The 26531-nt window shown below is 39.3% G+C and overlaps 2 protein-coding genes and 1 pseudogene across 12 annotated transcripts in view; 2 read left to right on the top strand and 1 right to left on the bottom strand.

Annotated features, from left to right (window-relative positions):
• Nucleotides 1-10844, top strand: part of TRIM37 (tripartite motif containing 37) — a 155670-nt gene extending 144826 nt beyond the window's left edge. For 2 of the 7 annotated variants that reach the window (XM_079906084.1, XM_079906080.1), the window contains 2 exons: nt 9313-9406; nt 10083-10842. In XM_079906084.1, coding sequence (XP_079762210.1) covers nt 9313-9406; nt 10083-10178 — 190 coding nt within the window. In that variant the 3' untranslated portion in view covers nt 10179-10842. Of the gene's footprint in view, nt 1-9312; nt 9407-10082 lie in introns of all 7 variants that reach the window. The other 5 variants (XM_079906086.1, XM_079906079.1, XM_079906082.1 and 2 more) reach the window with 5 other exon arrangements.
• Nucleotides 1-26531, bottom strand: part of PPM1E (protein phosphatase, Mg2+/Mn2+ dependent 1E) — a 197984-nt gene that overhangs the window by 15356 nt on the left and 156097 nt on the right. For all 4 annotated transcript variants that reach the window (XR_013825143.1, XR_013825144.1, XM_079906088.1 and 1 more), the window contains exons 2-3: nt 10873-10991; nt 4999-5198 (exon numbers count right to left, since the gene is read on the bottom strand). Coding sequence is in view for 2 of the 4 variants with exons in the window: in XM_079906088.1 (XP_079762214.1) it covers nt 4999-5198; nt 10873-10991 (319 nt within the window). In the remaining 2 variants the exon portion in view is untranslated. The remainder of the gene's footprint in view (nt 1-4998; nt 5199-10872; nt 10992-26531) is intronic.
• LOC307177995 (peroxynitrite isomerase THAP4-like) lies at nt 23260-24705 on the top strand (annotated as a pseudogene). The gene has a single exon. The product of its transcript is annotated as a peroxynitrite isomerase THAP4-like (transcript).

Genomic DNA, 26531 nt, shown 5'->3' with positions numbered 1-26531 from the left:
ATACACAGATGACTAACAGGCATATGAAAAGATGCTCAACATCGCTAATTATCAGAGAAATGCAAATCAAAAGAACAAAGAGATATCACCTCACACCTATCTGAATGGCCATCATCAGGAAGAACACAAGTAATAAATGCTGGAAAGAATGTAGAGAAAAGGGAACCTCCTACACTGTTGATGGGGATGTAAATTGATGCAGCCACTGTGGAAAACAATATGGATGTTCCTCAAAAAACTAAAAACAGAACTACCGTATGATCCAGCAATTCCATTCCTGGGTATATATCCAGAAAAAACAAAAACACTAATTCAAAAAGATACATGCATCTCAATGTTCATAGCAGCACTATTTACAATTGCCAAGATAAGGAAACAACCCAAGTGTCCATCAATAGATGAGTGGATAAAGAAGATGTGAAATAGATATATATTATCCAGCCATAAAAAAGAAATTCTGCCATTTGCAGCAACACAGATAGACCTAGAGAATATTATGCTTAGTGAAATAAGTCAGACAGGGAAAGACAAATACTATGTGATATCGCTTATATGTAGAATCTAAAAAATAAACCAAACAAACGTATATAATAAAACAGAAGCAGACTCACAGATATAGAAAACAAACTAGTGGTTACCAGTGGGGAGTGGGAAGAGGGGAGGGGTGAGATAGGGATATAGGATTCAGAGATATAAACTACTATGTATAAAATAAAAAAGCAACAAGGATATATTATATAGTACAGGGAATTATAGCCATTATTCTTCTAATAACTTTTAATGGAATATAATCTGTTAAAATACTGAATCATTATGCCGTACACTTGAAACACATTATAATGTAAATCAACTATACTTCAATTTTTAAAAAGGGATAAAGAGATGTGGTGTGTATGTATACACATACACACACACACAAAACAGAATAGTACTCAGCCATAAGAAAGAATGTAATTTTGCTATTTGCAACAACATGGATAGACTTGGAGGGCATTAGGTTTAGTGAAACAAGTCAGACAGAGAAAGACAAATACTGTATGTTATCACTTGTATGTGCAATCTAAATAAAAGAAATGAATATAACAAAATGGAAATAGGCTCACAGATACAGAGAACAAACTAGTGGTTACCAAGGGGAGAGGGAAGTGGGTGGGGGCAATGTAAGGGTAGGGGATTAAGAGACACAAATGACTATATGTAAAATAAATAAGCTACAAGGATATAATGTATAGCACAGGGAATACAGCCAATATTTTATAATAACTTTAAATGGACTATAATCTATAAAAATTTTGAATCACTATATTGCACACCTGAAACTAATTATAAATCAAAATACCTCGATAAAAAATTCTTATTTAAAATAAATAGCAGTAATTTTTTTTTAATGTACTCATTTTTAAATAGCTCAATTGGCAGGATAAGGGTAAAATTGAAAAACTGCATGTCCAAGCAGTTTTTTTGGTTTTGGGGTTTTTTTGAATTTTTGAATTTTATTTATTTTTTTATACAGCAGGTTCTTATTAGTTATCCATTTTATACAGATTAGTGTATATATGTCAATCCCAATCTCCCAATTCATCCAAGCAGTTTTTAAATGATGAGTGGGCTGATATGGGATCATCACAAAGAGGAAGAGGGCAATAATAGCTTTATGTGGGCATGAGAATGTAACTTTAAACAATGTGAGATTGGTGAGGAGATTCTTAAACAATATAACATCAGAAGAAACAAAGGAGCCAAGTGGATCTCTTTAAAAAAAATACTGATGTCTTCCCTGTTATAAAGATAATGTATGTCTATGGAAGCAACTTAAATGTCCATCGACAGATGAATGAATAAAGAAGATGTGGTATGTGTGTGAGTGTGTGTGTGTAATGGAATATTACTCAGCCGTAAAAAAGAATGAAATAATGCCATTTGCAGCAACATAGATGGGCCTAGAGATTATCATACTAAGTGAAGTCAGACAGAAAGACAAATACCATATATCACTTACATGTAGAATCTAAAATATGACACAAATGAACTTATTTATGAAACAGAAACAGACTCACAGACATAGAAAACAAACTTATGGTTACCAAAGGGGAAAGTGGGTGGGGAAAAATAAACTAGGAGGTTGGGACTAGCAGATACAAACTAAAATACATAAAACTGATAAACAACAAGGTCCTACTGTTTAGCACAGGGAACTATATTCAATACCCTATAATAAGGCATAATGGAAAAGAATGTGAAAAAGAATATATATATGTATTCTTCAGAATACATATATATATATATATATTCATATAAAATAACTGAATCACCTTGCTGTACACCAGAAACTAACACAACACTGTAAATCAACTATACTTCAGTTTTTAAAAAAAGATAATGTATGTTTACTTGGACTAATAAGAAGTGTACAGAAGGAAATAAATATCTCTAATCCCACCATCCACAGATAACCAGTCTTTTTTCTATAAATGTAAATTTTTAATAAAATAAAATTAGAATCATAATGTACATAAAATTTTATATCCTGCTTTTTGTTATTTGCCTTATCATTAGCATTTCCCCCAAGTCATTAAGTATTTAAATGGATAAGTACTATACACCTTAGGAGCATATCATAGTAATCATTTCCTATATATGACTTAGATCATTTCCAGTTTTTTATTAGTGACTATGTTGTGTAAAACATTTATGTCAAACAAAACATGTAAGAATTTCCTGCATTTCTTTTACCTTCTAAAAGTAAAAGTGAAATTATCGGGTTTCCCTGGTGGCGCAGTGCTTAAGAATCCACCTGCCAATGCAGGGGACACGGGTTCGCGCCCTGGGCCAGGAAGATCCCACTTGCCACAGAGCAACTAAGCCCATGCGCCATGACTACTGAGCCTGCGCTCTAGAGCCCGTGAGCCACAACTACTGAAGCCTGTGAGCCTAGAGCCTGTGCTCCACAACAAGAGAAACCACCGCAATGAGACGCCTGCACACCACAACGAAGAGTAGCCCCCACTCACCGCAACTAGAGAAAGCCCGCACGCAGCAATGAAGACCCAATGCAGCCAAAATTAAATACATAAAATATTTTTTTTTAAAAAGTGAAATTATCAAATCAAAGGGTGTGAGGGGCTACCCTGGTGGTGCAGTGGTTAAGAATCCGCCTGCCAATGCAGGGGACACGGGTTCGAGCCCTGGTCCGGGAAGATCCCACATGCCGTGGAGCAGCTAAGCCCATGCGCCACAACTACTGAAGCCCGTGCGCCTAGAGCCTGTGCTCCGCAACAAGAGAAGCCACCGCAATGAGAAGCCCGCAAAGCCGGCAAACCAAAACGAAGAGTAGCCCCCGCTCGCCGCAACTAGAGAAAGCACATGTGCAGCCAAAAATAAATAAATAAAAAAATTTAAAAAGGGTGTGAAAATTTATAAGGGTCTAAATATATGTTCCCAAATTGCCCTCAAGGTCTGTTTCACTACAGCAAAGCGCTCCTTTCTGAGTGAGGCCTTTGGGTTGATTTTTGAGGCAAAATGAAAACCAACCAGGTCAACAAACGGCCATGATGCCCTCAAACCTGAGTATAATCTTCAAGTGGGTGCAGTGATTTAAGGGCTGTTTATCACAGTACAGCCTTTAGGGGTTACATTTGCACGGGTGTGGTATTAGCTGATCTTTCTTGTAACGTAAGCACCAATTACCAGCCCACCATCACTGCTTACCAGACCTTGACAGTCAGCTAAAATTTAAAGTTAGCTGCTAAATGAAGGAAACAGTGTGCTTTGTATAAATCACTACATTGTAATTTTTAAGTTATGGACTTGAGTGAGGAAAAGCGGCAAGTGACAGGCATAGGAAACAAACCTACATCTGTTTGCATTAACATAATAGAAAAAAAAGAGGAAGATAAGAAAATGGTTATTAAATTGACAAGGCTCATATGATCCAATTTGTCAGTCACAGAGATTCATGAAATGCAATTCCAGCTACTTTCCTATCTCAGAAACCAAGATTTAAAAAGTAAAGTCACATGAGATCAGAAAACTGTCTTAGTCTTAAATTTATTCTTTTATGTTTGTGTTTTGTGTTGCTTCAGAAACATAGTAATGTGGGAACTTAATAGACAACGTTTGATTATACTATAGAAATAGGTTCCTTTTAAAAACAGCTTTATTGAGATATAACAGCTTTCCTTTTTGTTTATATGTTTATAGAATGTCTCTGGAAGGTTACACAAGGTCTGGTAACTTTGCTTGCCTCCGTGGAGGGGATATGAAGTGTCTGAGAGACAAGGATAAGAGAGGGATTTTTATTTTCCAATTCTAAACCATGTGAATGCATTACCGATTCAAAATAACGTAAAATACCTAGAGTCTGTCATACACAGTGAAGTAAGTCAGAAAGAAAAAGACAAATACCGTATGCTAACACATATATATGGAATTTAAGAAAAAAAAAAAAAAGTCATGAAGAACCTAGGGGTAAGGCAGGAATAAAGACGCAGACCTCCTAGAGAACGGACTTGAGGTTATGGGGAGGGGGAAGGGTGAGCTGTGACGGGGCGAGAGAGAGTCATGGACATATACACACTAACAAACGTAGTAAGGTAGATAGCTAGTGGGAAGCAGCCGCATGGCACGGGGATATTGGCTCGGTGCTTTGTGACAGCCTGGAGGGGTGGGATAGGGAGGGTGGGAGGGAGGGAGACGCAAGAGGGAAGAGATATGGGAACATATGTATATGTATAACTGATTCACTTTGTTATAAAGCAGAAACTAACACACCATTGTAAAGCAATTATACCCCAATAAAGATGTTAAAAAAAAAAATAACGTAAAATAGTTCCTTTCCTTTCAACTAATGGAAGCAAATTTGTGCCACTTTGCCCTTAGTCCTATTCGAACCTATCAGAGATATTACTACAGCATATTAGAAGTTCTCTCGGCAGAAAACAGGCCTGTGGTGGTGTTTTGCTTTCCAAATCTCACTGACACTTCAGAAGTGCCCTTTACCTCTAGGTTGAAGAGCATATTGAAGTCAGGAATGCAGACATGTTTGTCCTCCATTTTCCTGCGCATGTTTTTGATGGCATGGATTGATGTCTCATAATAAAGCTGGGGTCTCCTGCGGAGAGGGAAGTCTTTCACCCAGCTGCAGCAAATCTCGTGTAGTTTACTGAAGACAGAACGGGCCAATTTCACTGTCTCAATCTCTGTGAAAGAAACAGAAACCCCCAGTGAAGACCCTTGTAAAACCGCTTTTCACTTGCCTGCTTGGTAAAGACCAAAGTAGGTCACCTTGGTCAAGCTCCTCCTTAATAGAAGAAGTTCCTCCTTCTCAAGAGAAGCGAAGTGTTGCTGCTGAAGAGAGAAAATGACAACCTATCTAGCAGAAAACCATCAGCCAGCAGCTGCCACTAAGATATCCTTATGTCATGAGGAGAAAACCTCTGAGCAGGGCTGATCTATTCCTAGGCTGGAGTTCTTCCAGCCGGTGAAGTGCTCTGGCAACACCATCTAGTTCAGAGCACTTCTGTTTGGCTGCCAAGGTTATCATCTGGAAACCCAAGCCCCCTGTGCTTAGAAGAATGACTGAAATATGAACAGTGGTCATCCAACTAATTGGAATATGAAAGCCTTATGAAAACAGATCATTCATTTATAAACAACACGAATAAGAAGAGTTTACTTTGATTACCATTTGTCTTAAGTCTCTCTCTTTCTTCCTGACCTTTTCCTTTACCTCACTCCAGTTCCCTTACTTTTCTTTCCTGTAACTGATTATAATTCAGAACTAAATTATATATTTTTGTTATCTGATGTATTTTTAAATTAAAGTGGTAGGCAATAGCTTAAATAGTTTAACCAAGAGGTTAACAAATGAGTCTAAAAGTTTGATATTTCTCTAAGGAAAACATGCTTACATTCTGTCTATGTGTATAACCCTAGATAGAAGAAAGGAGATAGCAATCAGACGATTCTTCACCCTAGACTATTAAGTCTACTACTTGACCCATTAAGTGGAGTAGACTAAGCTCACTTCTGAGGCTCCCTTGCATCCCTCAGTGGATGGACAGGTGTGTAAGCCTTTCAGGCAACACTGAATAGTACTAAAGAGACTGTATCTCACATCATCTCCACTCAAGCGATCCTCTACTCAAATTGCAGCTGTTGAAATAACCAAGGGAAGATTAGGTTATCTCAGGCCAGTATTTTAGAGGGTCCCCCTACATCCCAAGTAAAAAAATTTAGAATTCTCCAAAAAAAATTTTTTTTTAACTTTACTCAATCAGATATAGCTTGACAGCCTGAGAAAACGTGTGCCAGATTGGCACACATGTTGCACATACCTCTTCTGATCTAGAGCACGAATCTCAAAGAAGAGAGATTACGTGTTCTAGAATGGCCTGGGAACTTAGACTCCCATTTCTTTATTCTTTACCCTGCTGTTGCCTTAATCTGTAACTTTACCTGTTTTCTTATTCAGAATTCTTCTTTCAGTGACTATACTCAGAAATCTGGTCTCAAGGTTTTTGTTGCTTTTCTTTTTCTCATTAACATAGTACAGGGTGGCAAACCATGTTTGTGACTTTGTCCCCTTTGACATTTTTATATAACCGAAAGTCAGGGGTACATTTGAAAGAGAAAAGAAGTTCAAAGAGCAAGCACAACCTGAGGAGGTGTGTATAAGAGGGAAAAACTGAGGCCAGTAGACAACCCAACATTTAGCAACTCCAATCTTTCTGTTTGTTTGTTTAAAGCACCAGTTACCAGAGACTGTCTCTTTCAGCCAGCAATTACCTATTTGTATCTCTCCAACCCATCTGGTCTCTGCAACAGCATATCCCCCCAAATCCAGACCCTACATTTGGGTGTGCATTTGACTCAATCACAACAGAAGACTGCAAAACAATAAGTGAATTCAGAAACTTTGAGGGAGCATGGGGTGGGGTGAAACAAATAACTGATATTAACTACCAGGATAGTTCCCAGATTCCCAGATAATAATATAAAACATTATATCATACTTTGGTTTGATTATTACTGTTTATATGACTCTTAGTATATATACCTCTACTGTCCATTCAGGTAGTTTACTAGCTACATGTGGCTATTTAACTTTAAATTAACTAAAATTACATAAAATTTAAAATTCAGTTTTTTGGTCACATTAGCTATATTTCAAGTACTCAGTAACTATATATGGCCACTGGCTACCACATTGGACAATGCAGGTAGAGAACACTTCCATCATTGTGCTGTCTACTGGACAGCCCTGGTATAGACAGATTAAATTGATCAAGGGAAGCAATACCAGCTTTCTCTGATATTCAGTAGACCACTAGATCTGTCTTTGATCACACCGTCTATTATAGCTCTTACCACAGTTTTAAACAATGTATAACATTTATTGACTATATGCTACATGCTATGTCTCTGGAACATTTCACAAACAGGCGATACCATTCTCAGTGAGTACTGCCTGTGAGTCTATGTGAGTCTATCTGTGAGTCTATCTGACTCACACCCGTGCTCTACTTTTCCCAAATTAGATAGCAGATAGAGACTGTGTCTTAATTGTCCTGGATCAGTCATAGTAAGTACCTAGCAGATAGCAGGAGCTCACAAGATGTTGACTAAATAAATGAATAAGCAAACTTTAATAACCACTAAAATATTAAAATATTTGTATGCTTCTTGGTTGTTAATTCTTCTTCACTGATCTCTCCAACTGTTTCTACAATGACGCCATTCTTTAAAAATTACTATAACTTTATAACGTGCTTTAATATGAGGAGAACTAATTTTCCTATCATTCTTAACTTTAAAAGACGTCACTTGGGTAGTTTGACATGTTTATTCTTCCAGATGAACTAATTATTTTGTCAAAGTTTGAGGGGGAACTGTGTTGCCATTGTGTTTGGGATCATATTGAATTTACAGAGTTATTTGGGAAAAAATTGACTTCTTTTTCATATTAAGTCTTATTCGGGAACAAGTTATACTGTTTCATAAATTTAAATCCTTTGTTTGTTGCTCAATAGAGTTTTAACATAGGTCCTTCTTATTTCTTACTGAATTTATTCCTAGTTATTTTATTTATTTGCTACTCTGAGTCAGAACTTTGTTTTCATGTGTTATTTGCCACCTAGCAAACATTCCTCTTTCTACCAGGAACATTTCCTTCTCTACTCTCAGTCCATGTGCATCTAGGGGTAAAACGTTATTCAGGTCTAGCCAATTAGGAACCACATTCCTCTGGCCACAGTTATTCGTTCAGGAAAGGGAAATAACCTAAGCTGGGCTGATTACAGTGAATCCTGTGATTTATGTAGGAGCAACTGAGTAAAGTCGCTCTTATTTTCCTGCTTGTTTTGAACCTGGGCAGATGAACATCTGGTGCTCCTAGCAGCCATTTTGCCATCCCACAGAACCTGAAAATAAAATCAAGATGAAAAAGAGTACAGCTGATGGTTGGAGAAATGCCAGGTCTTTATGACATCATGTGAAGCCTTGAATCTAGCTGTGTAGCCCTTACCTGAAGGGGAGCCAGTAAATTGTTTTGCTGAAGCCAGCGGTCACTTGCAGCTAAAAAATTCTTTAGTATATACTTTAAGCATACCTGCTAGGTTTTTGGTTTGAGCCAAATCTGGTCCTACAGTGTCCAAGATGTATCCATCTAGTTCTACTCTATTAAGTGTATTTTAAAAATTAGGAATGAATATTGAAGTTTATCAAATGCTTCTTTGGGCATCCTTAGAGATTATTCTGGTTTTTTCTTTTGACCTATTAATATACGAATTATGTAATAAATGTCCCAATATTTTTGTTTTTTTCACTGCTGTTTCCCCAGGACAGTGCTAAGCTATAGTAAGCCCTCAATAAAATACTCATTAAATGAATTGTTGTACTCAATATACAAATATTTCACTTAAGATTTTTTACATTGATTACTAAGACTTATCTCTCATTCCTTATTTTAGTTTTGTCTTAGGCAAGTTTTGGTATCAGTGTTATGCTGTGCAAATTTTCCTTCTTTCCCTATGCAATTGGATAATTCATTTTAAAAAGCAATGGAATTATCTGTCTTGTTTGAAAATGTTCACCTGTAGAATCACCTACGCCTTTTGTCCTTTTTGACAATCTTCTCAATTTCTTTCTTCTTAGGTAAAGTTTTGTTAACTTGTATATTTCTAGAAGATACCCAGGTTTTCAAATTTATTTTCACAAAGTTTTCATAATTTCTTTTAATATCCTCTGTATTAGTGATCATTTTCACCTTCTTGTTTTTAATTTTTACATTGGTATATTTTAAATTGATTTTAGGTTTTCTGGGCAGGAGTTATGTCTGCCAACAGAAATGCAAGGTTGTTTAACAAACATTGTTAGGGATGACATAAACATTAAAAAGAACTTTAAGGTAAGGATTTTTCTTCTTTAAGTCTGTTTTTGGAAACACCTAAGAGAAAAGTCAAAGGGCATTTCAGTGGGGACTTCAGTGCCTTTAAGACAATGACAGCAGGCCTTATTCAGTATGCTCATTTCCCATTCTGATGTATGGCTAAACACAATACGCCCTGTAGGGATTCTCCTCAGTGCAGTTCACACTGAGTGATTTGGGTTAAAGAGAGGAAGGACGTGCAAACAGTCTGGAACTATAATAGATCATTCTGAATCACAGCAGTGGCACGGAGACATTACTGGGTAGTCTCTTGGGAAAATATGAAATCTGAATGACCAATGATATCCACCAAAACAATAATCCTTAATTACACTTTCGCTATCTTATGGGGGTTCAGAAAATTCTTCCAAAGTAGGCACGTAGGGCAACACTTCCATCTTGCTACGTTAAGTATTCTCCTGCAGGAAGTGGTGTAAGAACATCAGTATATAAATAATTGCTGCTTGAAATGGAAAAATAAAATTAAATTAAAAAGGGTGCGAAAAAGAGAAAATTGTCCAAAGTAGCAGTCCACCCCCTCACAGCTGTAAATTACTCATCAGTCGTTAATGTCACTGTACTGAGCTCCGCTGAGTCAGCCATCACCCTGGCTGCAGTGAAGCAGAATTTAATCTCCCTCATCTTTTCATTATAGGGCTTTTACTTCATGCATCAGTACAAGAGGAAAGACCAATGCTTTGCAGCAGGAATTCCATCCAACTTGACTCTGGAACAATTTGGTTCCAAGTGAATCAATTACTCTCAGTAAAAACAAGCAGAGGAATTCCTTCTTTGCCAGTTTTCTGTCAAAAATTATCTGGAGAGATAAAGGAAGAATAAGAATGTTTATTTTTATATCTGCCTCACATTCTCTGGAATCCAGCTGTCCTGATTCATTAATATACGCTTTGTTCCTTCTGCACCATGTTTAAAGGCAAATGCTTAAAATAGAACAAACAGTGAAATATTAAAATTCCCAACAATTTTGAGTAGCCATTCCCTAATTTTTACAACAATTGGTATTTTTTTAGTCTGTCAAATATGTATAAGGCTAACACATTAATAAACATGCCTTCGTTAATAATTAAAGCCTCATAATTTACCTGGAAAAAAGATGTACAATGATCCAGGCAATTAAATCACATTACATAACTGTCACCTCTCCATTTATCTAGGTATTATTTATGATAACATACTGTTACGATAATCTCTCACTCCAGTTACCTTCATGTGGTTTCAAAATATGCCTGTATTTTCCCCTCTTTTCCCTACTTTTATTGATTAGTTTGAAAAAAATTTTTTTGCTTTTTTTTCTCTTGCTACTACTATAAAATCAACCAGTGGGTAAACATAATTAGATACAGTATTTTGTAGACATTTTCTGTGAATCGCTACACAGGAGAAGATTTTAAAATTTAAAACAAATAATGCAGAAAAGTACTTACCCACAGTCCCCTCTGTGCCATCGGTTTCCTTTGGAATATAATGTGCAGAAAGATCACTCTGAAGGACTTCATCTGATGTGGCTCTGGCTAAAGCAGCAGCCAAAAAGGAAGGGCAGTTACTAAAAGAGAAAAAAAAAGGCTATTTCAGTAAGAATTAGGAACCATCACATTTTAAATTATTACTAATTACTTATTAATTATTAACATTGTCTCAAAACAAAATTATACCTTTAAACAATATTCACTACATATTTGTTGAGAGCATATAATATGGTAGGCAGTCGCCCAGGCACTGGGTATACACTGGTGAATAACACAGATATGGCCCCTGACCTGGGGAGGCTTAGGGAGACAGATGATAAGTAAACAGATAGGATATAACTTAAAATTGCGATACGTTTTATAAAGGAAACAAATAGGATTGAAAGTATTAAAGGGAAGTACCTACTTAGAATAGTCAGGAATGCCATATCTCAAAGGATGAGAAAGACGCAGTTATGTGGAAGTGGGAAGCTGGGGGAGAATATTCCAGACAGAGAAAACAGCATGTGTACAGGCCCTTTCTGAAAGCTTGGTATGTTTGAGGAACCGGAAGAAGCCCAAAGAAGATAAAGTATAGTGGGTAAGGGGGAAAGTAGTGAGGAATAAGGTCAGAGGAACAGGAACAGGCCAGTTACATGGATGTTTTACTCAAAATGCAGGGGGAAGTAACTGAAGATTGTGAGCTAGACAGTGTCATAACCAGGCATATTAATTAAAATATTACTTTGACTGCTGTGTCAAAGAAAATTGGACGGCAGCAAGAATGAAGGAGGGTGACCAATAAGGAGACTGTTGCAATCCAGGTGAGATTTTTTTTAAAAAGTGATTTTGGAGAAAGAAAATATAGAACTTGCTGATTACTGTATGTAGAGGTGAGAGACAGAAAGGAATGAGCCTGAGTCCTAAGGTTTTGGTCTGAGCAACTCAGTGAATGGTGGCATCATTCACCTAGATGGAGAAACCAGGAAAAGACAGATTTGTGGAGGAAAAGGGTAAAGTAGAAAATAAGAATTCATTTTAGCCATGTTAAGTTGGAAAAATCTGTGAGATATCCTTGTGAAGGTGTCAGATGGCTCATTATATATTTTAGTGTGGAGCTCAGAGATGTTAGGAAATTTGGAAGTCATGAATGTATGGATGGTATTTAAAACTATGGAAATAGAGGGGAATTCCCTGGCAGTCCAGTGGTTAGGACTCCGCAATGCCACTGCAGGGGGCATGGGTTCCATCCCTGGCGGGGGAACTAAGATCCCACAAGCCGCGAACCGTGGCCAAAAAAAAAAAAAATTTTTTTTAAACTATGGAAATAGAATAGATCACATAAAGAAAACATAAAAAGAGAACTGCTATGGACCAGTGACTTCTATGTGCCTCCTGTTTTCCCCCTTTTGGTATAGTAAGTACCTTCCCAACATACGCATTGTATGTTGGGTAGTAGTGGGGAAGGGGGTAGATAATATGCCTCTTTAGTCCCCAAGTTTTCAAATCAAATGGAACTATATTCAAGGAGCTGTCATCAAGAAATTATACCCAAGGAATCTCACCTGGACCTGACCTCACTGAGATCCTGAACCTCAAGCCTGAGCCTGATGCCATTAAGGGATGAAACTTTGGGAGACTTTGTGGGGAGGGTGAGTGACTTTTTTGCATGTGGGAAGGATGTGAATTGTGCGGCCAGAACAGACGGTGGCAGATTGTTTTTCTAAAAAAGGTCACAGCAATATTTCTGGTCCTACATGCTCTTTAAGAACTTTACCGTTCCAAGTGAAGAGGCAGAATCTGTTTTCCCTTCTTCGAATGTGAATGAGACTTTGACGAAAAAAAAAAAAAAGTGGCAAGAGTGATGCTGTGACTTCTGGAATTTGGTCATAAAAGACTACAAGACTTCCCCTTGGCTTTCTCTTCTCTCTTCCTCTCTCTTCCTCCCTTTTCTCCTTTTCCTCCCCTTCCTCTGCCATTCCCCTCCCTCTGGGACATGGACAGGTTCATGTGGGTGTCAGCTGAGGCTCCCAGTCAATGGCTATTATCAACTGCCTGACATGTAATGGCAAAGGCCTTCAGATGATACCAGTCCCAGCCTGAGGCCCCAGACATCCTGGAACAGAGATAAGCTGACCCTGCTTTGCCCAGTCTTAATTCCTGGCCCAAAGAAACTATGAGCATCATAAATGATTGTTTTATGCCACTAAGTTCTGTGCTAATTTGTTACACAGCCATAATAACTGAAAACCCAACCCTGAGAAGCTTGGTGGAAGATAAGGAACCTATAAATACTGAAAAGACAGCAAGATAAGTGAAAGGTGAACCAAGAGAGTAGAATATTTGAAGAACAGAATGGTCAGCTGTGTCAATACTACTGAGAAGTCAAACAAGATAAGGGAAAAATCAGATACTGAATTTAATAACATGTGAATAAATCATCACTGACTGGGCGCCAAGACAATTCAATGGGGAAAAAATAGTACTTTCTACAAATGGTGCTGGGACAACTGGATATCCACACACAAAATAATCAAGTTAGTGTCTTTCCTTACACCACATACAAAAATTTACTCAAAATGGATCATGGACCTAATTATAAGAGCTAAAACTATAAAAATCTTAAAAGAAAACACAGCAGTAAAACCTCAAGACCTTGGATTAGGCAATGGCTTTCCTAAATATGACACCAAAAATACAAGCAGCAAAAGTAAAAAAGAGTTAAACTGAACTACATCAACATTAAAAACTTTTATGCCGGACTTCCTTGGTGACACAGTGGTTGGGAATCTGCCTGCCAATGCTGGGGACACAAATTCAAGCCCTGGTCGGGGAAGATCCCACATGCCGCGGAGCAGCTAAGCCCATGCGCCACAACTACTGAGCCTGCGCTCTAGAGACTGTGAGCCCCAACTACTGAAGCCCGCGCGCCCTAGGGCCCGTGCTCCCCAACAAGAGAAGCCACCGCAATGAGAAGCCTGCGCACCGCAACGAAGAGCAGGCCCCACTCGTCGCAACCAGAGAAAGCCCGCACGCAGCAACAAAGACCCAACGCAGCCAAAAAATAAAATAAATAACACTATAGAAATATTAAAAAAAAAAAAAGAATTTTAGTGGTAGTGGTAGTACTTGGGCATATAACCTAAAAGGATGGAGTGTTGTAGTCTGAGAACAGGATACCTGTGTGTATGATTTTGGAGCTGGTGCAATTTTTGTGATAACAGGGTTTAGGTGGGACCAAGAAAGTGAGTGGTTTAGAAAGAGATAAAATTAAAATGTTTATGTTCTAAGTCCCCAAGGGAAAATTAAAAACTTAGAAAATTCTGTTTATCATTCATCAGTATTCTTCAAATTGTAGATTATGATCCATTAGTGGGTAAATCAATTTATGAACTGTGAGCATTTTTTTTAAAAAAAGGAAATAGAATAAGGTGCATGAGGTAAAGGTAAGTATTCCAGATATATATTAAGTACATACTGAATCCTGATTATGATGAAAAGAATTTTGAAAGTTACTACCCTTTAACAATTATGAAATAAATTGATGGCATCCTTTGAAATCCAAATGCTTTATAAACAATATTGCCATTTCTCCTTTCATGCTAAGTTAACTGAATTTTTCTTGATGAGTCAAAATCTTCCTTCATAGACCTAAACTCTTTGTCAGCATTGCCTGTCTTTACCTTTCATCACGCTTTATTTTGATTAACTGGACACATCCAGATATTTTGCCCAAGTGGACTTTTAGTATATAGTTATAACATTTACTTGGTCCCTTTGCTGTTTTAAAATTAATGTTTAAAAAAACCTGAAAACCTTTACTGCAACCTTGTTCCCAAGAGTTGCCCCCAGAAAGGATATCTTTTGTATAATTATTAAACTATCTGGATCTCGTTCACCAAAGGTAAGAATGTGAAAACTTCAGAGAATAAGGCAAGAACCATTAGTCTCATTAATGTGTCATCTGCAATACATTTTTAGTCGCAGTTAATGTAATTTTTTACTTTTTGTCAGACAGAATGAAAATATTTTCAGTGAAGTAGGGAGGAGGATTAGCTGATGAATAGCTAGAGATAAAACATCAAGCTAGACACCTCACCCACATCAGCTATTCCTACATGTCAAAAAGCTACAACACTTAGCATGAATAAGTTCCTATGGTTTTGACTCTGATTGAAAGTGATTATTTCTGAAAAATCAGAATTGCAAATATATTTTAAAACATAGTCACATCAGAGAATATTTGATCAACTCAAATGAAAGCTTATCATTAAAGCCTGTCATTTCTAAGAGAACTACCGAGAGAAACTAACATGATAATAACATAGCAAACTGCTTGCTTTCATCATTTCTCATACAATACTTGAAAGATCCCTATATAGCAGGTTTTAGAGTTTTAAAGTTTGGCAAATGTATTACATAGAAAATATCAGAGGAGGGCCAGTAATCAAGGCAATCTGGGGAACTGGGATTACAAATGTTACTATGTTGAGAACATTGCTGAAGAAGAGTATGATTAGAAATTTTTTAATTTTTGCAGTATGTGTCATTTTGGGGGACTGGCTCTTTTAAAATCAAATTAATCTTGTTAAGGCCCTTCAAATATAGTCCAAGAACACTCTTTTGCTATTTACTTATATTAACAGATATTTATAAGTGCTTATTACCATTCCTATCTTCAAGCAATTCACATCCTGCAAACAAACGGAAATACGTTTTCATACATACCAATTTGTTACTTTCTTGTTTGTTTTGGGAATACGAGTACAGACTTTATATAGTCATAGATAAAAATAAAATCTTTAGTTTATGTCTAAGTCATATACGAACTATATGCATAAACACCTTTTGAACAATGTTGAGATATCATTAGGGGTCTGGTTAGTTTTAAATTTTATTTATTTATTTTAAATTAATTAATTTTTGGCTGTGTTGGGTCTTCATTCCTGCACGCGGGCTTTCTCTAGTTGCAGTGAGCGGGGGCTACTCTTCATTGAAGTGCATGGGCTTCTCATTGAGGTGGCTTCTCTTGTTGTGGAGCACGGGCTCTAGGCGCGCAGGCTCAGTAGTTGTGGCGCATGGGCTTAGTTGCTCCGTGGCATGTGGGATCAAACCCATGTCCCCTGCATTGGCAGGCGGTTCTTAACTACTGCGCCACCAGTGAATTCCCTGGTTAGTTTTAATTTTTAAGTTCAGTGACATACATAAAAAAATTCCACTTCATGGGAATTCCCTGGTGGTCCCGTGGTTGGGACTCCTTGCTCTCATTTCCGAGGGCCCAGGTGAGGGCCTGGGTTCAATCCCTGGTCAGGGAATTAGGATCCCACAAGCACAAAAAAAAAAAGAAAAAAAATTCCACTTCATTAAAGCTATTTGTCAATGAATACATGAATGCATATTTGGATTTCTGTGGATACTGACTTTTTCAATGTTATGTATCGTGAAGCAGAAATCCAGCTCTATTAAACTTCATACACTGAACTCTATAAACAAAGCACAGGGTCTTGCTTTAAGCTAACAATAGTTCTTCAGACACACAAAATAAAACTCAGATTCATAAATGTTCTGACTCTTCTTCCCTGCTGCTCAAATTGGCTAGTGTCATCTTTATCCTCAGACTATTTATCTGAGTAGGTCAGTCTCGACTCCTCAATTCTATTTCAGAAATAACCACAACCCAAAACATGCCTGGTGGAAGATTTTGAATTATAAAAATACAGTTGTACCCTAGTGACCTTGAACAGTTCAGTACTTATCAGTGTTTATACTATTTTATTTTAATCAGTATTTTCCCAAATTAGTCCTTTAAAAAGCCATAGAGTATATCTGGGAGCAGTATTTAAGGATGAGGTGGATGTTAAATCATTGTTACAGACTGAAAGTTTGTCCCCCCCACCACCCAGATTCATATGTTAAAATTTTAATCCCCAGTGTAATGGTATTTGGAGGTGGAACCTTCGGGAGGTAATTAGGTGATGAGGGTGGAGCCCTCATGAATGAGATTAGTGCCCTTATGAAAAAGAGACCCATGAGAGCTCCCTTGCCCCTTCTACCAGGTAAGGATACAAGGATAAGACAATTATCTATAAGCCAGAAAGCATGCTCTCACTAGATACCAAATCTGCCCAGGCTTTGATGTTGGACTTCCCAGCCTCCAGAAATGTAAGAAATAAATTTCTGTTGTTTATAAGCCTTCCAGTCTATGGTAATTTGTTAAAGCAGCCCAAATAGACTAAGACAATCATTATGGAACTACTCAAATCATTATCATAATTAGTGGAGCACAAAGAAGGAAAACTTCAGTACTGAGTATGTTCATGTTTTTTGCTCTAGATGAGCATTGATTTCTTTAGATTTCATAACAGGACCAAGTCATAGGAGAATCCCTAGCATTACTTTCACCTAATGTGCTTGCAAGAATTTTTTTAAGTGATAAAGAATAATGAGGGATCACTTTGAAGCCTGGACATAAACACAAGCGAGACCTAAAGTTTCTGCCAACTTATTTAATTGCTATTCAACTAACTTGTTGGAGACAGATTATAGCATAAATATAAGGAGTCAGAAAGCTGGGTTCTAATTCTAGCTGGGTAACCTGAAAAAAGACTCTTAAATTCTCTGGATTTTAGTTCCTCAATAGAAAAATTAAGAAATTGAAATAAAATAACTCTTAAAGTCTCTTCCAGGTTTAAAATTCTAATTCTATGATTCTATTCCAATAAGGTTTTGAGTTTGTAAGATGGGACAAAGGCAATGTAAAGGTAAAAATTAACACACTTCAGATCCAAACAAATGTTTTTATATACACCAGCAGAATGGAAATAAATTCTATATATTCCTTTTGTAAGCAATATAGGGATATTCTGCTTTATGTACTAGTGTCTACTTAAAAGCTGAATGTATATTTATTTTGATAAATATAATCAATCCTTGCAGTGAATCTACCAGTTAGGAAAGGATCCCTCAGATTTTATATATTAAAAGAAACATGCCATAACATCTACAAAATAATATAGTTACCAACTGGTTATGAAGCTTTATATTTCAAGCAAAAGAGTACTATTTCGGGGTTCCCTGGTGGCGCAGTGGTTGAGAGTCTGCCTGCCGATGCAGGGGATACAGGTTCGTGTCCTGGTCCGGGAAGATACCACATGCCGCGGAGCGGCTGGGCCCGTGAGCCATGGCCGCTGAGCCTGCGCGTCCGGAGCCTGTGCTCCGCAACGGGAGAGGCCACAACAGTGAGAGGCCCGCGTACCGAAAATAAATAAATATTTAAAAAGAGTGCTATTCCTTACCTCTTTAAAAATATTTATTTACAAAAGCTTATTCTTCCTCCACTCTATAGGTTGACATGAGTCCAATCCAATTTTTCCATTAGAGAAAAGGAAAGGAGTCAGATTGGAATTGAATATGAAAGCTGGCTCTCTTTCAGCACTATATATTGCCATCTTGGTATAAAACAGGAACCAATAGATAAATAGATTATTCTAGCATAAAACATGTAATTTTCATTTATTTTCATATATCATGGGTGGGTAAGTTTTGTTAGATGGACAGGACAGTATTTTAGTCAGATCTTTTTTCTAACTTGTTAGTATCTTCCACATGCATATTAAGACAATACACATTTTAAGACTGCAAACTGAATTCTTGTTATAAACCAAGCCAGGAAGCATCTTCCTCACAATGCCAAACCTACACAAATCACTAAAGACATTATTAGAGAAATTAGAGGTTTAAAAGTACATCCTAAAAAAAAAAAAAAAAAAAAAAAAAAAAAAAAGTACATCCTTCCTGACACTGGCAATGTGGGCGTCAGCACAGCACCCACAGCTGTGTTTCAGTCTTGGCATAGCATTCCTAAGGTAATAAAAATTCTCGAAGGTGGGTAGTTTCTGTCAATTAACTCTGAGAGAAACTCATCTGGAGCAGACTCACCTCAGCCCACATATCACGATGATGCTGTCTACTCAATATGCCCTTGCTAGGGTGACAACATGTAAATGTTAAGTTTCTGATCACTCCCCTCCCCCAAGTTAATCATATGTATTCTAAATCTAGAATACACATTAAATTAAAGAAGGCAAATTCTCCACCAGACTTGGTATTCTTTTTCTTAGTGGACCAAATGGAGTTAAACTCAGGGTTGAATTCCTTCCTCGTTAAGCTACTTTCTTTCTTTCTATAGCAGCCTCCAGGAACGCCACCTGGAGTCAGCTGATTATAATGCCCACACATCACAGATTCTCTTAGTTAGCCTTGAATATATATAATGCCAACTACCAAATGACTGGCTCCTGAGGTGCTGGGTTTGGGGTTCTTACAACAGAAATTTCATTCCCTACTGTTGCTCTCAGTGGAATCTTAACAATCATTTGTTCACTCTGACCAGGTTGATACTGAAGCATAGCCAGCAGGATCTTAAGTTTTCTGTGAATGGCAACCTAGATGTTACACATTTACCAAAGATCAAGCTACCACTAGTGTCATAAGACCACAAAAAGAAGAGAGCTTAGGGCTTCCCTGGTGGCGCAGTGGTTAAGAGTCCGCCTGCTGATGCAGGGGACACGGGTTCGTGCCCCGGTCCGGGAAGATCCCACATGCCACGGAGCTGCTGGGCCCGTGAGCCATGGCCGCTGAGCCTGCGCGTCCGGAGCCTGTGCTCCGCAACGGGAGAGGCCACAACAGTGAGAGGCCCGCGTACCGGAAAAAAAAAAAAAAAAAAAAAAAAAAAGAAGAGAGCTTAGCAGTAACTCTTCTTCGTCATTATTCTTCCATGACCAAAAGGAATTAAACTGCACAAGTTAACTGAAACTTGTCAACATCATCAATGTACCTTCCTGTTGCTAACTCCTACACCCTGTTCTCAGATCTGACTCACTTAGAAGCATCTGACTGCTGATTATTCCCTCTACTTTGATAAACTCCCTTCTCTAGGTTTCCAGAACATCACACTCTATGTCACTCACAGGATTCTGTCTTCTCAATCTCATTTGATGGTTCTTTCTCTTCTTCCTGCCCTTGGGATTCCTCTTATCATGTTGTCAGTCTTTTCTTTTTCTTTTTGCATAGCCTTCATCAATTTCCTGTATACAATATGCATTTCTTATTTATTATGTTTATCATTTATTTTATGACTGCATTCTTTCTCCCACTAGACTGCAGATATTTTTGTCTACTTTTGGTCATTGATGTCTGATGCTCAGATCAGTGCCTGGCACACAGTGATCAATAAGTATTTGCTGAATAAATAAACTTCTGTCTTTCTGATTTATATTGATATATATTTAAGCCATTCCCTAACTTCTTAGAATGAATGTTCCTTAAGAGGAGAAAATCAATACATTTACATAAGAGTATGTCACATAACATGATGTTGAGTTCTTACATGTAGGCTATGAAACTTGGGCTAGTATTAGTAAACAGGTGATAACCATTGGCAAACAGGAACTATGGTCATATTTACACTTTTGTTGTCAACTCAAGTAACTGGTTTATGCTATCTCTAGTCCCTTTCACTAAGAGATAATGTATTCAAAAATTTAAAATATGTATGGCTTTTTAGTAGGAACTTTAATTCAACCAATATTTTTAAACCATTGACCAGTTTTAAGAAAGCGGGGGCTTCCAAACCCCCTAGGCTGTGCAGACAGCCATGGGGGGCCCCAGCCCAACAACCAGGAGGCCAGCAGCAGCCCCATGTACCTCCTGGGTTGCAGAGTCAGCCTGCCCTCCAGTGGGCGCACAGCCACTGCACAAGACACAGCCTCACGGCCAACCAGACTAGGGGCCAGCCCTGCCTACCAGTGCACCTACAGCAGTCAGCTCATCACAACATAAGGGACCATGCAGCCCACACAGGGAGCACACCTAGAGCATATAACTCTGGTGACCAGAGGGGAGTGTGCTGTGGGGCCCCACAGGATGTCTCCTAAAAAAGGCCACTTCTTCAAGATCAGGAAACATAATCAACTGACCTAACACATAGAAATAAACAGATAATTGGGCAAAATGAGGAGACAGAGGAATATGTTCCAAACAATGGAACAAGACAAAAACTTCAGAAAAAGAACAAATGTGGAGATAAGCAATCTGCCCAATAAAGAGTCCAAGGTAATGATCATCAGGATGCTCAGCAAATGTGGAAGAAGAATGGAGGAACACGGCGAGAACTTCAACAAAGACAAAACATAAAGAAGAACCAAACAGAGCTAAAGAATACAATAACTGAAATTTTAAAATACACTAGAAGTAATCAATGGTAGATCGGATTATACAGAGGCATGGATCAGCAATCTGGAAAAGAGAGTAGTAGAAATCACCCAAACTCAATAGAGAAGAGAATTGTAAAGAAAGCAGGATAGTTTAAGAAACCTCTGAGACAACATCAAGCATAATAACACTCACATTACAGAGGTCCCAGAAGGAGAGGAGAGAGGGAAAGGGGCAGAGAAACTATCTGAAGAAATAATAACTGAAAACTTCCCTGACCTGGGAAAGGAAACAGACATCCAGGTCCAGGAAGCACAGAGAAGCCCAAACAAGATGATCCCAGAGAGATTTATACCAAGACACATTATAATGAAAATGGCAAAAATTAAAGAGAAAATCTTAAAAGCGGCAAGAGAAAAGCAACTAGTGAGGTATTAGGGAACTCCCATAAGACTATCAGCTGACTTTTTAGCAGACACTTTGCAGGCCAGAAGGGAGTGACATGATATATTCAAAGGGATAAGAGGAAAAAACTTACCAAGAATACTCTACCCGACGAGGTTATCATTCAGATTTGAAGCAGAGACAAAAAGTTTTACAAACAAAAGCTAAAAAATTTAGCACCATTAAACCAGCTTTAAGAGAAATGTTCAAGGGACTTCTCTAAACAGGAAAGAAAAGGCCACAGCTAGAAATATCAAAATTATGAAAAGAAAAATCTCACTAGTAAAGGCAAACATACAGTAAAGGTAATAGATCAATCACTTATGTAGCTCGTAGGAAGGTTAAAGGACAAAAGTAGTAAAACCGGGCTTCCCTGGTGGTGCAGTGGTTGGGAGTCTGCCTGCCGATGCAGGGGACACGGGTTCGTGCCCCGGTCCGGGAAGATCCCACATGCCGCAGAGCGGCTGGGCCCATGAGCCATGGCCGCTGAGCCTGCGCGTCCGGAGCCTGTGCTCCGTAATGGAAGAAGCCAAAACAGTGAGAGGCCCGCATACCAAAAAAAAAAAAAAAAAGTAGTAAAACCATCTATATCTACAAGTAGTTAAGGGATATACAAAACAACAAGATGTGAAATATAACATCAAAAACATTAAATGTGGGGACTTCCCTGGTGGCGCAGCGGTTAAGAATCTGCCTGCCAATGCAGGGGACACGGGTTCAAGCCCTGGTCTGGGAAGATCCCACATGCCGCGGAGCAACCAAACCCATGCGCCACAACTGCTGAGTCTGCGCTCTAGAGCCCGCGAGCCGCAACTACTGAACTCGCATGCCACAACTACTGAAGCCCGCGTGCCTAGAGCCCTTGCTCCGCAACAAGAGAAGCCACCACAATGAGAAGCCCCACACTGCAACAAAGAGTAGCCCCCATTAGCCGCAACTACAGAAAGCCCATGTGCAGCAACAAGGACCCAACACAGCCAAAAACAAATAATAATTAATTAATTAAAACAAAAAAACATTAAATGTGGTGAGGGGAGTAAAAATGTAGGGCGATTAGAATGCCTTTGAACTTAGGAGATAATCAACTTAAAATAATCATTCATACATACATATATATATATATATATATATATATATATATATATATATACTGTTATATATGAACCTCATGGTAACCACAAACCAAAAACCTACAATAGATACATATAGAAAAAATAGAAAGGAATCCAAACAAATCACTAAAGATAGTCATCAAATCACAGGGGAGGGGCTTCCCTGGTGGCGCAGTGGTTGAGAGTCCGCCTGCCGATGCAGGGGACACGGGTTCGTGCCCCGGTCCGGGAGGATCCCACATGCCGTGGAGCGGCTGGGCCCGTGAGCCATGGCCGCTGAGCCTGTGCGTCCGGAGCCTGTGCTCCGCAACGGGAGAGGCCACAACAGTGAGAGGCCCGCGTACCGCCAAAAAAAAAAAAAAAATCACAGGGGAATAGAGCAAAATAAGAAGAAAGGAACAGAGAAGAACTAAAAAAAACAGAAAACAAAATGGCAATAAGTACATACCTATCAGTAATTATTTTAAGTGTAAATAGACTAAATGCGCCAATCAAAAGACATAGGGTGGCTGAATGGATAACAAGACCCATATATACACTGCCTACAAGCACTCGTTTCTGGTCTAAAGACACACAAAGACAGGCCTAGGGCCGGTTGCCCAGGTGGCAGGCAGCTGGGTGCCGCCATCTTGCCATCTTGCCATACAGTGGGAGCTGTGTGCCTGGCTCCCATGTCCTGCAACCATGTTGCCTTGCACCCTCCCCTCAGGGCGGTCCTGCCCTGGTCTGGGCTCAACGAGGCAAGGGCTGGAGCCTGGCAGTGGCAGGACAGCCCAAGGCCCGAGATGGTGATCTTTTGTGCAGCTGTAAGTTACTCCAACTGACAGGGCAAGGGGGAGAAGCATGCTGTCTCCTGCCACAGGTTTCCCCCTAAGGGACTCAAAATGTCTGATCCAGTTATTAAAGGCTGTTCAGAAGGATAACTGGACCCCCACTAAGTAGTCTTTCCACAGTAGTGAACACTTCACCAAAGAAAGCTTCTCCACGGGGCTGGAGGATGAGCACTGACTGCTCAAGATCGTGGCCATGACTTCCATCTTCCACCTCACTGAGAAGAAGGGAGCTGGAGGCCGTGGATGCACCAGGAGAACGGATACCAGAAAGTCCTCAGGGGGCTTGAGGGGACATGTGAGTGAAACAGACAGGCAAGGAGCTGCAGGGTCATCAACATCCTCAAGTGAAAACCCAGTGGTCAAGCTGGAGTCCTGCAAGTTGAAGTGAGCTGCACTGTAGGGTAAAACTGCACCCAGGCCCAGCCCAGAAGCCACCAGTCAGAAACTGGTGCAGCAGCCTCTGGAAGTACTCCAGAAGCCAATCTGGCTAGCGCAGCATTAGACAGCCAGGGAGAAGCAAACATGTCTGCTGTAGATGCTGGCAATCAGAACACCACCTCCCCTGATGGGGGCCTGGTAGATAAGAGTGGCATTTCCATGGATGACTTTATCCCCCCAGTACCTGGGGCTTGCAAATTTACTGGCTCACTTCATTCTTACAGTTTCTCCTCCAAGCATGCCGGAAAGAGGCTGTCTGTCCCCTGAGAGCCTGCTGACCGACAGAGGCTGAAGAGAGACATGGAGCCTGACTGCAGTAAAACCAGCCTGGGGCCCAACAAGGGCTTGGCACAGAGCCCCGCAAGTTTGTCCCTCACAGCAATGCCTCAGAAGCCCTCCCAGAGCCCCTCCACCCCTCCAACAGATGTTACCCTGAAGCCAGGCACAGAAGCTGTGCTAAGTGAGCACAGGGACACCAGCCCCATGTTCATCAAGGAGAGCATCCTGGCAGCATTGGGGGCCTACAAACTCGTCAGTTTGTTGCAGTCCTGCTGCTTCTCATCCTGGCAGAACAAGAACAAAGTGTGCTTCCTATGGGAGCAGGAGGAGAAGAACAGCAAGCTAAAGACCCTGCAACACAGGGTCAGCTGCTTGGACAGCCAGGCGTGCAAGCTGCAGGAGAAGCGGGACCAGCTGAAGACAGCAAGCTTCCCCTAGCTGAGCAGGCGGTCGTCCCCTTAGCCCCCACCCTGTGGTCAGTACCAGAGCCTTGAGGCTCCCACACTGCCTGGTTATTATGGGGCGGGGTTCTTGCTGATGGCCTCTGAGCACTTCCATGTGTTGCATGCTCCCTGCTGTCTCTGCAGAGGCTATGACAGTAGCTGTGCCTTGTAGAAGAGGAGCCCAGGTTGGTGAGCTTACCTCACTCACTTCAGGGCACACTCACGAGGCATCTCAGGAAAGGGGGTTCAGCTAGTGAGAAAGAAGGCATTTCACGTCAGCTGGGAAAGCCAGCACTACTCAATGAATGGTTGACAATTGGTTTTCCACTTGAACGGGGGAAATCCCTTTGTATTGCATATCTCACACAAACATAAAATCCTAATGAATTAGGATCTAAATGTAAAATAAAATAGACATAGTAAACTATTAGAAAAATTATAGGAGACTTAAAATCGTGGAGGTTTTTTCATTCATGTTCTAATATCCTTGAAGTTAAATAATTTCGAACATCAATAATAATTTCTTTAAAATAAAAAAAACATACACACAGAGTGAAAGTGAGGGGATGGAAAAAGTTAATCCATGCAAATGGAAACAAAAAGAAAGCTGGAGTAGCAATACTTATATTAAAAAAGTAGCCTTTAAAACAAAGCTATAACAAAGAATGACATTACATAATGATAGAGTGATGAATTCAACAAGAAGATATAGCAATTGTAAATATATATGCACCCAACATAGAAGCATCTAAATACATAAAGCAAATATTAACAAACATATAGGGAGAAAGTGACAGTAATACATTGGATACACAGTGATCCAAAATCTATGGGATGCAGCAAAAGCAGTTCTAAAAGGGAAGTCTAGTGACACAAGCCTACCTCAGGAAACATGAAAAATCTCAAAAAAGCAATCTAAACTTACATCTAAAGAAACGACAAGAAGAACAAAGGAAACTCAAAGTTAGGAGAAGGAAAGAAATAATAAAGATCAGAGCAGAAATGAAATAGAGACTAAGAAATAGAAAACACTGATGAAACTAAGAGCTGGTTCTTTAAAAATATAAACGAAATTGATAAACCTTAAGCCAGACTCATCAAGAAAAAAAAAGAGGCTCAAATTTAAAAAATCAGAAATTAAAAAGGAGAAGTTACAACTGACACCAGAGAAATACAGAGGATCATTAGAGATTACTATGAACAATGACATGCCAATAAATTTGTCATCCTAGAAGAAATAGGTGAATTCCTAGAAACACAATCTTTTTTTTTTTTTTTTTTTTTGCGGTACGTGGGCCTCTCACTGTTGTGGCCTCTCCCATTGCGGAGCACAGGCTCCGGACGCGCAGGCTCAGCGGCCATGGCTCACGGGCCCAGCCGTTCCGCGGCATGTGGGATCTTCCCAGACCGGGGCACGAACCCGTGTCCCCTGCATCAGCAGGCAGACTCTCAACCACGGCGCCACCAGGGAAGCCTGAAACATACAATCTTGAAGACTGAATCAGAAAGAAATAGAAAATATGGACAGACCAATTACTAGTAACAAAATTAAATCAGTTAAAAAAAAAAAATCCTGACAAATAAATGTCCAGGACCAGAGAGCTTCACAGGTGAATTCTACCAAACATTTAGAGAAGAGTTTAGACCTATCTTTCTCAAACTATTCCAAAAATTTGGAGAGGAAGGAATGCTTCCAAACTCATTCTATAAGGTTAGCATTACCCTGACACTAAAACCAGACACCACAAAAAATGAAAATTAGAGGCCAATATCACTGATAAACATAGAAGTAAAAATCCTCAACAACATATTAGCAAACTGAATTCAACAACACATTAAAAGGATCATACACCATGATCGAGTAGGATTTATCCCAG

Source organism: Stenella coeruleoalba, assembly GCF_951394435.1.
Source record: "Stenella coeruleoalba genome assembly, chromosome: 19".
NCBI lineage: Eukaryota > Metazoa > Chordata > Mammalia > Artiodactyla > Delphinidae > Stenella > Stenella coeruleoalba.
This window is presented reverse-complemented; position numbering and strand designations above follow the sequence as displayed.